A 14,883-nucleotide genomic window follows, 5' to 3' on the forward strand; every position below is an offset into this window, starting at 1 on the left:
TGAAAACAAGAGTTGGACACTTAACTGACTGAGCCACCCAGATGCCCCTGGAAGGTGGGTTTGATCCAGGTTTATTAACACTTCAAAGTTCCTAATAACTAAGGTACAGATTCTTAACATTTTTTTTCTCTCAGCATCCCTTATGGGTTTGTTTTTTTTTTTTAAGATTTTGTTTGAGAGAGAATGAGTGGTGGGGAGGGGCAGAAAGAGAGGCAGAGAGACAAGCAGGCTCCCCGCTAAGCAGGGAGCCCAACGGGGGGCTCGATCTCAGGACCTGGAGATCACAACCTGAGCTGAAGGCAGACGCTTAACCAACTGAGCGCCCCCCCTTTATGATCTTAAAAAACCGAAGACCTCAATTTTTGTCTTTGTGGGTGAACGTCTATAGATGTATCCATATGTATGTATAATGGATATCAAAACCGAGAAATTTAAGACTTAAAAAGAACAAAACCCATCATGTTAACATAAATATTTTTATTAAAAGCCACTATTTTTCAAAACAAAAAAAAAATTAGAGAGTGGCACTGTTTTACATTTTTGCAAATCTCTCTTATATCTAATAGAAGACAGCTGGATTCTCCTGCCTGCTTCTTCATTCAGTGCATTGCTTTGGTTGAAGGACGTAAGGAAAAGCTGGCCTCATGCAGACATGTAGTGGAACAGGAACTTCATGAACCTCCTGAAAGGGTTCCAGGAACCCCCAGGAGTCCTCAGACCATAGTTTGAGAACCACTACAGTAAACTAGACTGTTTCTCAGTTAAAGACTACATCAACACTGATTCAGTTTTAGAACTTGCAATTTTTTCCATGGCCAAGACTTTTTTATTTTTTTAAAGTAATCTCTATACCCAACATGGGGCTTGAACTCATGACCCCAAGATCAAGAGTCGCATGCTCTACCAACCGAGCCAGCCAGGCACCCCCATGGCCAAGACATTTTAAACAAATTGCAAAAGAAGGTGGTGGTAAAGGCAACTTGAATTTTTTAATTGCATTTTAAGTGACACCAATTTTCAACTTAGGTTCGTAAATTCTTCTTTTGCCAGCCAAAATTACATATTAGATTTTTTTCAGGTTTATTTTTCTAAACTAAGAACAGAAAGCAACATGTCATACACGGTCAAGGTTAACATTCGTATAGTGGTTTTACAGTTTACAAAAATTCTTTCTGTGCACATATGATGCTATTTAGTTCTTAGGAGCCATTCTATAGGGGAAAGGGTGGAGCAGAGAGACGACTTGCCCGAGACTGCCATTGATGACCAGGCTGTGGACCAGGATTCCTCGTGACCAAGCGATGTGCTCACAGGACAAATCTGCTCTAATGAACAAACATCTCACTTTCAAAAGGAAGCCTTCCAGCCTAGGAAGAAGGGACCTTTTATTTATGTTCACTTTTTCACATACACAGAGACAGCATCTGTTCTAGAATCCAACTGGATTTTATTTGACACAGAATACAATATGGCTGCAGGAATAGCAAACTGAAAAGACAAAGCAGAAAAGACATAGTTCTATCTAATTTATAATTAAGTAACAGGAGGGCAAGTCATTAAATGAATAACAGAACAGTTGAGCTCGATGAAAGAATTCTTTCTAGTGCCCATACCTGAAAGACAAAGTAAATTATCTTATTAATTCCTTAGTAATTTCCTGCTTGAGACTACAAAACCTGCTAAAACATAGGAGCAAATGTAATGAAAACTTTTAAAAGATGTGAGTACAAGTGTTCTCCAAGATTGGGTTGACACTAGTCTCTGCCTCTTTTATTTTATCCTTCATAATATTTTACCTACTACCCTCTTCTTAGTGACAGTCCCTCCATGGGCCTCAACTATACCCACCTGACCCTCCTTCCAGCTACCAGATAGATGTGGGCAGTAGTAGGGAGGCGAGAGGGAAAAGTCAGAACTGGCGGCTGTGTCAGGGAGCTGCTCTGGCGGCTCCAGTCAGTGGCTCAGACACCCTTGGAGCACTCGGCCTCCCCTTCCCACTGCAGCTCATTTACACTTCAAATTTGCTACTCAGGCAAATGTGGGGAACAGTCAGTCATTGAACGGCCTTCAATTTCAAAATCTATCACCAGGTCCAATTTCCGCCCTGATTACATTCAGCACTACTGAAGAGTAGAGATATGAGGTATGGATTTCAGGTGGTTTCTCATTTCCCCAAAAGCCAAAATTTGGCTCTAACAATATCATAAAAACAAACAAGGCCGACAAATTTCTTCCACATATAAATGGGACTTCGTGAACAAAAATCCTTCATTATTATCTTACTCTATCTTTTGTCCGGTTCTTTATGGACAGCCTCTGATTAAAATACTTATAATGAAATATAACATAGAATCTAACACATATAACAATGGGTGGAAACCGGGGCACTCGAACTCTGGGTCACGGCTTCCATCAGCCCGAAGGACTACCAGATGTTTTAAGCACTTTTCGTACGAAATCTACTTGAATACTAGCTACAAAAAAGTTGTGCCAAATTCCACACACAGTAGAGCTCCAATGTTTGTTAGTGGAGTGGAGAGCAACCCAGAAGTTGTCCATCAGATTAAAGGATGCCTATAATTTGTTCCTTAGGAATCTGTTTTCCCAAGCGCTGTTGAGCACTGCCTGACAAGGCCGCTGGCTGGACACAGTGGTGGAGTCAAAGCCCAACACGAGGAATTCTGCATACCCCCCACTTCCTAGGCTCAGTCCAGGGAATATTTAATGGGCAACATGGGCAGTTTGGGTCCAAAACGGAACCTGGAGTCTGCTCCAGGGCAGAGCCAATTACAAAGGCCTCTTGAGAATGCAGAAAAGTGCTTTTGCCTTGATCTCTGTGACTTCATGGTTCTACTCAGAACACGAGCTCCCGGGAATAGGGAAGGACTGTCTCACACGTTTTCGTATCTTACACATTAGGTAGCATACACTTTGCTGAACGAAGGACAACAGTGTGAGTTAAACGCTGAGTATTTGGCAGGTTCCTTAAAAAATGAACGTGCATTCAGTAAGACTTCCAAAATTCTTTACCAAATAAATAACCAAGTGTAAAAGCAAAATAACTGTACCAATAAGGGATTCTAAACATATGAAAAGTAGCCAATCTCACTCAAAATTTAAAAAATGCGACTGAATACTAGTTTTCAACTATCAGAGTAGCTAAGATGGAAAGTTTGATAATAGAGCCTCAGCAGGAAATGGAGAAAGGGGCATTCTGCTGCATTGTTCAGAGGGAGTATAAACTACAAAAAATTCCTGGGAAAGGAAAATCTGACTTTATCAAAAATAAAAATGTACACACTCTTTACTCAGAAATTCCTCTTTTAGGAACTACTGCTACAAATATACTTGCACATATTCACAAAGATTCATGTATAAGGATGGTCATCCCTACACACTATTTTTAAGTGAAAAATCTGAAACCCAAATTCTATCAATTAAATAAATTATGGTACATCAGCATAAAAAATACTCTCCGACCATCAGAGAGGAGGTAGTCGGATATATATGGATATGGAAAAACTCCAAAATGCCTGAAATGAAAAAGCAAGGTGAATTACTATGTAGGATGCTCATATTTATGGTAAAATTATATACATATATCCCCCCGTATGCATGCAAGCAGGTGTATGGAGACAGGAGGTACTAAGAAGCTGATGGTCACCTCTGGGAGTGACATTAGGAGATTACGGTGGGAAACTAATTTTTTTTGGTATGCCCTCTTGACTATTTGAATTTTAAAAAATTTATCATGTCATGTTTTACTTATGTAATACTAATATTTAGCTGAGATAGCCATAAATACTATATCAGAGTTAATCAACATGAGATAAACCAATGAAGCAGGATAGGCAGATGTAATTCTAGCCCAAAGCAAAGATACCTGACATTTGTTAGCCCCTGGAGCCTTAATATGGATGTGATTCTGGAAATATTTAATAGTTTGCAGATTCTATTTTCTACTTTTACAGACCCTGAGAGTTGGGACTCATAGACGAGTCCTTGTTTAACTAACCAAAAGTTTGTTTGTAAAACAAGGTATGTTCCCTGTCTCCATCTTCTCAGACTATGCACCCTCCAGCTTGAGGTGATTCAAGGATGGCCCGGACCACAGAGTCCAGTCTTACAACATCAAAACAGCCCGAGACACCTACTTTTGGAATTCCCACTCTCTGTTGTCCAACGGACACACCTGCCGTGTTTTCAGCCAGCGAGAGATGCAGTGGAAGTGAAAAGCATGCTGGAAAAGAAGATACATGTTATTAAAAATAATTCTGTGCAGGCTCAGCCATCTACTGGTAATATGTCTCAAGGGCAGTGGCCTGGTGACACACAGGGGGCCGGCGAACAACGGGAGACAACAAACAATGAGAGGCAAAAGGTCAACAACCTCTTCCAAGACAGGAAGTTCCCACTGAATCTGTTAGAAATGTAACCACTACAAGAAGAAATTATTTAGGAAGCATCGCATACATTGTAGCAGGGCATTCTCTCCCCTTCCCTTAGGGGAAGATGGAGCGTGGCCTCCTGGTCCTCTTTGGCCCGTAGGGGAGGCTTCTACTTTCCTGTACTTTTCCTTGGACACATGCCAGGAGGCCCTTGATCACAGGCACATTTCAAACTTCCCCATTCTTGGTCCCCAACAGCCCCTCCACCACCTTGGAGAATGGGAACCCCAGGAGCAGCGACTTCTGCCACTGGCGCCCACCCAGAGCCAAGACGGGCACTTCCCCAATCTCCCCACACCCAGCTCAGCTCTGTTCAAAAAACCTTCTTTCCAGATTTGTTCAAAGATGTACTGATAATAAAACAGCTCAGAATGTGGGACACCTGGGTGGCTCAGTTGGTTAAGTGGCTGCCTTCAGTTCAGGTCATGATCCCAGGGTCCTGGGACCGAGTCCTGCATTGGGCTCCTTGCTCTGCATGGAGCCTGCTTCTCCCTCTGCCTGCCTCTGTCTCTCTCTCTGACAAATAAATAAATAAAATCTGGAAAAACCCCAACAGCTCGGTACCTGGTAAGCATTGAAGCGGTGAGGCACTTTCTCTTAAAAGAATGACATAAAAAAATTAGGGTAAAAGGAAGCATCATGGTGGACAAAGTGCACACAAGCAGCTGAAAGATCATTAAACAACTTACTTCATGATCAAGGCAAGAGATAAAATGGCCAGAGTACCAAGAAAGCTGGTAACTGACAGGCAGCTTGGAGGTGGCTTTCAGATTTGAGCAAAAGGAAAATGTGTGTGTTTTTGGCGTGACTGAATGACAGGCAGATGCTAATCACAACACCTCCGCAACGGACATTTATTCTCCTCCCTCTGCTCACAGCAGCAGAGTATTAAGACAGCAGCAGCAAGTGCTCCCCCTCATCTTATCTGTGATGGTCTGGCTCAGGTGGGGACAGGGGAGAAATGCTGACACCCCAACAGAATAATGAAAGATTCTGCAAGCTTGATTTAGTAACAGCCTCAAAATCTGGTCAGCAGGCCCGACCAAAACATGCGTGGACCTTCGAGAAGAGTCACTGAGTGGATTACCACCACGGGCATTGTCTTTTGATCAAGACAGAAACAGAATTCGGTAATTAAGAGTGGAATCCACAGCTAGTGAGCTATGAATGCTCAACAGGACAAATATTCTCCCAGGGTGAGAGCTTTAGAGGATCCCTTTCACGCAACTCGTTGACTCTCATATAACTCACTGTGAAAGGGAGAAAAAAATAAAACTTCTAGAAAGCAGAAAGCTGAGGCATTTTCTCAATCATCAGGTAGGAGGGACAGGCTCACCTAAGGGTATTCAAGATGCCTTTCCCCACCAGCCCCCATTCCCGGCCCCCACTAGGCATCTTGCAATAATAGTACAGGGTCCTTACATACCCCAACTACCTCAGGAGATGGAGGGAAAGAGAGGCTGCAAAGAAGGCTGCACATCAGGCGACAGCATCGTTGAACCGCCCTGGCCCCAACTTTCTTCCTGTCAATAACCTACGGTCTGTTGATGGGTGAATTTAGCATCTCAAAGTACACTGCCTACTGCTTTACAGTTCACAGAAGGTGCTAGCATATAGTACCTAGCTGGAGCCTCACAGCAACCCTGGCGAGCAATCATGACAGGTATTATTACCTTCATTTTGCAGACAGGAAACTGAAACTCAGACAAATCAAGTGACTTGCCTAATTCATGGAGCCGGTGAGAAGACCCAGAACTAGAAGCCAGCACTGGTCCAAAGGTTTCTGCGACACCATGTCAGCTCTTCTTTATGGCAAGCTCCCTGAGCTAGTCTCGCCTTAGCCAAATTTAAGGGAAGTTCACTTCCTTTTCCTTCCACCAAAAAATAACATGGCCCTTAGTATATGCCCGAATGTCAGGCAGAGCAAAGAGTCCAATTTATTTTATTTCTTCATCCCCATAAACAACAAATTCCATTGGGTCAATACCAGCTGGGCCAATACAGGCTACTGTGGAACTGCTCAAAGGGCCTTGACAGAATTAAGAAGGTGCAGCACAGGCTGGGTAGGGCAGAGCCTCAGCCTGCTGGGCCAAAGTACTGATAGCTACTATCTGCTCAGTAACCACTACCACCCCCAAAGTTGTTATTTATATATATGTATTTAACAAACACTTACGTCTCCTATGTAGAGTAGGATAAAATCATTTCATCCTGATTATCACTCTGTGCAGTCTACATGACGGAACGCAGGCTTAGGGATATCAAATACCTTGTCTGAAGTCACTTGGCAAGTTAAGTCAAAGACAGGGAATAGTGGCCTGATTCCAGAGCCTCTGTGCCATACTGGGCTGTGGGTCCTCTCTCTCCTTGGCACAGAAGGACAGGACAATTTTAGCTTATGTGACTGGGACTATATGGCTGTACAGATGAATTTTTAACACATGCTAGAAATAACATATTTGATGTTGTTATCCTTCACAGCTGTCACACCGTGGAAGGCTGTACATTCAGTCCAATGAGGCTGGACAAAACATTTCTGGCATGAGCCACGTTAAAAAAAAATCCTAACTTAGTACACTTGCCACACTTTAAAACACACACACATGGCCCTTGAACACTCAATTTATTCGGCAAACTTAGTTCCACAAGGCATAGAGCCCTAAAAAAAATGTGTTAAGAAGGTAAAGATGTCCACCAATGGGAGAATATTCCAAAGGCTGCCACAGGCTTTGCAGGCAATTCCCAAAGATGAAACCCCAAAGTGTTGCTAACAAAAGTGGGTCCACTTTATAATTTGGACAAAATGGTGCCCCTGCAATAACTAATAATTTTTAACCCATAACAGGTGAATAGTACAAAGATTTAAAACCTTTTTTTTACTATTGGTATACCTTTTGGGAGAAAGGTGGGCTAGTCATTTTTTTTCCTAGTTTTTTTCAAGACTGGCAAAGCAGGAAAAGTGGAAATAATGTTTACAAGCCATGCTGATAGGGAAAGATGTTTCCTTACGTTACAGACTCCCCAGGCAACCGTGCACTCTTCAGAAGTAGCAGACGCCTGGTTCGCTTGACATTCTATGCCTGTGGGAACAAGAGCAACAAGATCACTGGACCACCAGAGCAACAGCCTCTCAATCTACAGCAGCCCTCCCTCCATAACAACACAAGGACAGGATTTGTGTTTGCCTCTGCAGGGGTGAGGGTGGTGCAAACCTGAACAAAATTCTAAGTGGTTCATTAGTCATCATTGTTTTTTAATGAGTGTAAGAAGGGGTGAAGCATAGAAGGCAGAGATGTGACTTAACAGTTTGCTTTGCAACGATTTCCTATCCTTGCTCACAGCCAGAGTGATGGAGGAAAAGGCACATTTTAGTTCTGAACATAACCTGACCTGTCCAAAGCAAAGTGATCTCTCCTAGTTTGGTCAATTTAGTAAATTCTTAAAGCTACCTTGTAACTCTTACTGTACTGAGAACTGGCATCTTCTCCCTGTTCTTGGAAAATGCTGCCTCTTAGGCCCTTACAACATAATGGTCTAGCTGGGTAACAAGCTCCAGTCCCTAAAAGGGTCAGGCAGACACAAAGGAACCAGGATAGAAGCAAAATAAAAGAGAGTGAAGAGGCCTGTGGCAAACTGTAGCATATGCTGTCTTACTCAAACATCTTTAACTCAAACATCTTTAAAACACTGTCAAACAAAGCAAATCTATTAGGCCAATGGGTTAGAGATTGGGGGCCCACCACTTGGTGATGCTTACTACCCCCGAGGTGATTCTGTCTGGTCAACAGAGCACATTATGGCAAATATATCCAACTATCAATTTCACAGAGGGGGAGGAGAGGAGAATTTAAATAGAATACAAATTTGACTGAGATCAAGAACTGATGAGTAAAGCTCTACTGGGGATAAATATTCAAGGAACAAGAATTACTAATGTCTAATTTGCTTTCTCTGAAGGTGGTAACTAAATGGAGTCTCCCATTTGAAGAATAAAAAGTTTCAGGAAAGACTATTTAAGAGACAATTACTTCAAAGTTCCATAGGTGGGAAACAGTAAAACTGTAAGCAAACAGTGCTGAGACTTGAATGGATCTATTTGGTCTTGGGGGAAGTTATACGCCATAAGGGTTTTTCCCATCCTTCAAAAATATGAAAGGCAAAGGATCTGAAATCATAGAACTTCCTTTTGCTACCAGATTCACACTACAAAGAGAATAACTGGGTCTTCCTTCTGATAGCAGTCGAGAATCCAGGGTCTATGCAGTATATTCAAGGATTTACTGGGGCTGTGACTGCACTACCATATTCAAAAGTAGAGAAAATAAAAAATATGATGTCCTTCAAGGTGAATCCTCTCAGATGAATACAGTGTATTATAAAATTATCTAAATAAGAGGCATAATTATTATTGAAATAAATGTTTCAAGGTACATTATCATGTTTAAATTTTTCTAGGTCAAGGTATTTTTAAGGGACTCTGTCTTTCTATGCCAAGTACAAAGTAGGCTCTCGGTACTTGAATAAACAAACAAAACCACTTCTACAAACAGAGACAATGGGGGCCAAAGATATATGCATTCTTTACCTGGTAATTCCTAACAAAGAACAAAAATATACAGGAGGGATAGGACTGCAATCTAGAATGCCACATAAGAAAAGATATGGCACGAAAAATTATTAAATACCAGTGTAAAACGTTCTCAAATAGAAAATGTTCTTGAGCTCTTGGTGCAGACTGAGCACAGGAGTTGAGTCATTCATTTAAACGGGTAAAGTAACTGTTCACTGTCAACCTAGAGCAGCCAAAACAAGCAGCACATAATGGATTCCTGTCATACCCCTGCAAAGGCAGAAGCTTAGTACGTGTGATACATGAAGCTTGGGGACTTTTAAATTTCAATACAAGAGCATTACCACCAAAGCACTGCTAAGGAAGCAATGGTTTCATCTTGGAAGCTGACAGATTTCACACTTTCAAAACAGAGATGGACCTGTGGTTTAGGAAGAGGCTAACTTCTCACGGGCAAAGGCTGGGTCTACACCCTTCTGGATGCCCTCTTCATCTGGAACAAGATTACCTGAGGTAATGGAGAAAACCTAGGAGTGTATTACAGCAATTCTTTAGAACAACAAAGAAATGGGGCAATATACAATAAATACAAAGCCAAAATAGGACATGTAGTGTCAATTTTGACTCAAAAGAGGAAGTCTTCAGACCAAGAAAGCTTTACAGAAGAGTCCAACTTGAGCTCAGCCATAATCACTCTTATTTATTTAGGGCTATGTATATAATTATTCATTTAATGTCAGACCAGAATTTATTAGAAAATGGCCATTGCTAAATCAAGATTCTTATTTTCAGCTTTAACAAAAAGTCTTTTTACAAGAATCATAATCTTTTTTTTTTTTTCCAAGGAAGGCAAACCCCGTTGTGGCAACCAGACTTCTCTTTAGTGTCTGTGATAAACAAAAGGGTATGTTTCTTAGGGGTAAAAACTTGATCTCAGTCACTGTTTTATTCTGGTGCCTAGCAAAATGTTCAGGATGTGAGTATTCATTGAATGAATAAAAGACAAGACTTGAAAACAGACTCTTAATTATAGAGAACAATCTGACGGTTACTAGAGGGGAGGAGGGTGAGGGGATGGGTTAAACAGGTGATGGGGATTAAGGAGTGCACTTGTCATGATGAGCACCGGGTGACGTACGGCAGTGTTCGTTACTATGTTGTACACCTGAAACTAATATAATGCTGTATGTTAACTGGAATTAAAATAAAACCTTAAGAAATAATTTAAAAAAAGAATAAACTTCTCAATTAAAATTTTAAAAAGACATGACTTGAAAATACTTTCATAATTTTTTGTTATAAGAGTTCAGTATTTTGGGGTGCCTGGCTGGCTCAGTCAGTACAGCATGGGGCTCTTGATCTCAGGGTTGTGAGTTCAAGCCCCACGTTGGGGCCTACTTAAAAAAAAAAAAAAAAAAAGAGTTCACTATTCTAATACTTCACCTAACATTTAAAATATATGAAGTAGGTAGGTGTCTAACTGAAGACCTACATTGATCCCTCAAGTGTTCAACTCTGAGACAGAGTTATTAATGGTGTTGTCTGTTGTGGTCCTCCTAAGAAGTACATTCTCCTGCATCCAGAGACACACAAAATGACTTAAATACAGAAGTAGGGGGAAAAAAAACAGGGTTATTTGGAATCATTAACTATTTACAGAAGAGAGATCCAAGAAAATAAAATTGCTTTGGGCACAACTCTTATGAAAATGCACAGCAACAAAATTGGCACGCATGTAATCAAAGACCCCACCCAAACACATTTAAAACTGTGCATATGTTTTTCCGTGATGGGTTCCTTCTATCTATATGAAACATCACGGTGGCTGCTGTCTGCTTTGACTGTTGTGTGAAAATGTAAACAGGGTCAAAACTCAAAAGAAACCAAGGGCAACAAACTACTAACACATGATATTTGATTGGTGCTTTCTAAGTTACAATGATCACAGACTATTCCCCTATTTTGTATTTTTATTATTCACTGAGCAAGTATTTAGTGAGAACCTATTATGTACTGGACACTATGCTAGATCCTGGGAATAGAGCAGTAAATAACACAGATATGATAGAGAACCAACTAAATTAAAGACTACAAGGAAAACTACAGGAGGTCTTGAGAATATTTAACAAAACTGTCATAGCCTGTGTGTATGTAAGTATGGTCAGGGAACACATCTCTGAGCTAGTTCAAGGTGACATCTGAAAACCAACTATGGGTTAGTTCCGCATTGCCCAATAAAGTCACCACTAGCCTTGTGTGGCCTTTGAGCACTTGAAATGTGGCTAGTCTGAGGTGAGATGCGCTGTAAGTGCAAAATACACTTCAAAGACTTAGTACCAAAAATAGAATGTAGAATATTTCACTGTAAAATATTATTTACATGTTGAAATGAAAATTTTTTGGATATAGTAGGATAAATAAAATGCAAATCATCTATTATTTTAATGTGGGTACCAGAAAATTTTAAATTACATATGTACTTGTATTTGTGGCTCATATTTAGATTGGACAGTAGTGGGTTAGGCAAAGGTAGTGGAGAGAAGAGGGAGAATATTCCACACTGGGGAACAGGATATGTAAGGGCTCTAAAAAAGAGCATGGACACTTCAAGAATGGAAAGAAAGCCAAAGAAACTACCAGAGTGAGCGGGAGAGTGGTGCAAGATGAAGCTGGAGAGGCAGGTAAGTGATTTTCAAAATAAGTGCCTGTAAATTCAACTCTAGAAAGCTGAAATTTCTTCACCTCACACCGGATCTCTGTAACAAACCATTTCAGTATCTGGATGAAAAAGTAACCTCAACTGTTCCTCGTGTGATCAACATACTTGCTCCTATTACTATAAGGATTCTGAGTCCCATCAACAGCTATGATCAAATCCACCATGTACTGGCTACTATACATGACGGAATCTGTAGGAGATTTAAATGAAATTTCTTTACTGCAATTAGTTGTCTATTTAGATGTTGGCAGCGATGTCCTCTTAACTTTGGGGCTAACACTGAAATTCCTTACTTCTTTGGCTTCTTTTCTTTATAAATCTTGCCAAGCAAAAACTAGCTTTGGTAGAATATTTTAGCTCAAAGTTTATTTTTTTCCTTTCACTATTTTTGCCTTTGAGTCTGGGTATGAGATGGGAAATATAGAGGAATAATCAACAGTGCCTCTGTGTCCACAACTCATTCTAAATGTGTGCTTGCCATCTTTAGATTGAGTAGATTTATTCTGAGAAATGAGTGTGCCTCCAGGATATCATTAAATCTACTCTATTTCAAACATACCAATGGACTAGAGGCAGAAGACACCAAGTGTTCTGACTATGCTTTATATCTCCTTGAGAAGAAGAAATTTGGTCACATCAGGATAGCCACAATCTCTGTAACCTTCTCAACTTCCTCCCATCCTCCTCCAGTTACTTACAAAGATCCATAATGTGGTTCCTGCAGATGGCACAGTTATCAACCACAATATCCCAGGCCCAGAGGGCTACTGCATTCCACTGCAAAGAGAAAAAGGGGGAACAATGCACTCTCCTTGTCACACAGGCAAACACACACTCTAGAATTTCATGCTGCAGCCGCAGTTATCATCTCTTTGGCCACAAGGACCACCAAACACAGGAGTTTGGGGATATTACATTGCTCTTATTTATTTTATCAGAGGGCAACAGCAGGTTACACGTGCACTCACCCGTTCTTTAAACAGCTGAGTATATGAACACAAATTAATGAATCATCTTCACTTTCTCCTACATCTTGCAATAATTTAGTCAACCATATCAATGTAAGAAAATCAGGAATAATTTTTAAGTGCCTGTTTTAGGTTTAATAAGCACAAACTTGAATTTCTGTACAGGTTCCCCTGAAGAGCTCAATTTCTGTCCAGGTAAGTATCTGCTCTTCAACGCAGCTTTGAAAAGAATGAGTGAGGAGGTGAAAGCTAGGAACAGAATGAACTAAGATGATGATTGGATCATAAAATGGGTAATCGTGGGATAAGCTGGATAACTAATTACCCAGTGTCAGTACACAGAGCAAGGTCATCACTTAAATCTTACAAGATTATTTCACAACAAACTCTAGAAATTCACTAGAATTTTGGTTAGTTCTTACCATCAAATAAGCTGATGTTCTCAACTTTTACATGCTCAGACTCATATTTAGTTAAGATAATTCCAATTAAGAGTTTATCTAAAAGCGGAATTTAAGTAATTCAACCTTTTGGCTTCTCCAATTATAAATATTCCCGAACTCCCTTCTCATCCACTAATTTGGTGCTACTTCCAAAACCTTCATCTCTTTCAAACCCAATTCAGTGTCTAGTTCAACTTCTTCAGCACTTTTCACCATACAGCTTCAAATTGAAGGAAAAAAACCCTATTTCTATTCTTCAATATGGCTGCTAGCTGTAACTGAGCATGCAGTGCCCACAATGAAACACCAAAAAAGCATCAGGGGGGGAATATTGTTAGTGTTTAGCCAGATGTTCCAGAAACAGCATTTTCCCTATTTCAGAGTCTTCATTTTGAACACATTTATTTGATATTATGTGGGAATCGGCACTCTTCTCCCAAACTGTTGGCAAACCACTATAAGGCATTTCATGCAAAAAGACACGTTCCACATTTTTGCTTTCCTACTTTCACCAGGTCGTTCGCCACCAGTACTCAACCCTTCCTAAATGACACAAGGTTTGGGCTCACATTTTCTTTTTAACGAATTCCACCATGCTTTTTTGGGGGGGGGGGGTGTACAGAGGGATTCTGGATATGACCACAGGACTGTGGCGGCTGTGTGACAAACCAACAGACCTCTCAGAAGAGCCAAGAGTTGTTACACTGGAGACACTTTAACTCGGCGGGGACGAGGACTAGAGAGAGGGCTAAGGGAGGCCTCGGCTGGGCGAGGACCAGGCTGGGGTCCCTCAACGAGAGGGACCCCGGGCTTCGGGAAGGGGCGGGGCAAGGAGATCACCAGCCGGGCTTCTCAGAGGCCTCCAATGCGGTAGGAACGCAGGTCCCGGCTTTCGCCGCACTGCCCCCATCCTCCACCCACCGCATCGCTCCGACTCCCCCTTCCATCCACTCCACCCACTCCTCCCCACCCCTCCACCACTCCAGTGACAGCTCAGGCGCTTGGCTCTCTCAGCCAAGTCGCAACCCCGCGTATCGCAATAAGCGCCTCCGTGATTGGCCCCTCAGACTCCCAGCGAAACCAATACTGCCACTGGCAGTGGGCCCTAGTCACGCCGATCAACTCTAAGACCCGCCCCCCAGCTTCCTTTCCTGGTACCCGGTTCCAGGAACGCCCTGAAATGAAGCCCTTTACTCCGCGCCTCGGTCATCCTCGGGCCCGCCAGCCAGATCCGCGCCTCTCTACCTTCCCTGAGGAAGGCGCTGGCGAGACCCAACCTTTTTCACTTCAAAGCGCTTCTTGCCCGCGCCGCTGTTGGTGCCGCTCGGGGTATCCACATCCATCGCTGCCGCCATTTTGGAAACACACGGTCTGTCGTCCTGCCACTGCGCCTGCGCACCAGCGCACCAGCGCACGCCTCGCTCCCCCTCCCGCCCCGGCACCTCCTCCCGCACTCCGCCCCTTACAGGCGCGCCAGAGGCAGGTGGGGGCGGAGCACGTGGCCACGCCTCTTAAAGGCGCTGGTGCAGGTCCCTCCCTCCCCCACCTCCTCTCGGCCCCCGCGTCGGCTGGGGGAGAGGCGGGGGCCGGGGCGGGGCCGGGCGGGGCCGAGCCGACGTGATCTAGCCGGGTGGAAACGCTCGAAAGACTCCCTCTCGCCTCCTCCCGCGGGAAGCCCCCGGCCGCACTCCCTCAGCTGGGGCGGCGGCTGCTTCCTCCGCCTCGGCCGCGACCT

The 14,883-nt window shown here is 42.6% G+C and overlaps 1 protein-coding gene across 1 annotated transcript; it reads right to left on the minus strand.

Moving 5' to 3' along the window:
- Positions 1–462: 462 nt before the first annotated feature.
- Positions 463–14,627, minus strand: RBX1 (ring-box 1). The gene is made up of 5 exons (XM_026479568.4): positions 14,426–14,627; positions 12,436–12,514; positions 7,458–7,528; positions 4,155–4,240; positions 463–1,613 (listed from the first exon to the last, which is right to left on the minus strand). Exons 1-5 carry the CDS (start codon positions 14,501–14,503, stop codon positions 1,601–1,603), a joined length of 327 nt encoding a protein of 108 aa, XP_026335353.1. The 5' UTR covers positions 14,504–14,627; the 3' UTR covers positions 463–1,600.
- Between the last annotated feature and the right edge of the window lie 256 nt (positions 14,628–14,883).

This window comes from Ursus arctos, unplaced genomic scaffold (assembly GCF_023065955.2).
Source record: "Ursus arctos isolate Adak ecotype North America unplaced genomic scaffold, UrsArc2.0 scaffold_21, whole genome shotgun sequence".
NCBI lineage: Eukaryota > Metazoa > Chordata > Mammalia > Carnivora > Ursidae > Ursus > Ursus arctos.

Bases quoted from the DNA above. Each gene is read 5' to 3' on its own strand.
- RBX1 (XM_026479568.4), bottom strand. From the start codon at position 14,503: ATGGCGGCAGCGATGGATGTGGATACCCCGAGCGGCACCAACAGCGGC. The intron at 12,515-14,425 runs GTTGGGTCTCGC...TTCTCTTTGCAG, and splicing joins AGCGCTTTGAAGTGAAAAAG to TGGAATGCAGTAGCCCTCTG. The intron at 7,529-12,435 runs GTAAGTAACTGG...TTGTTCCCACAG, and splicing joins GAACCACATTATGGATCTTT to GCATAGAATGTCAAGCGAAC.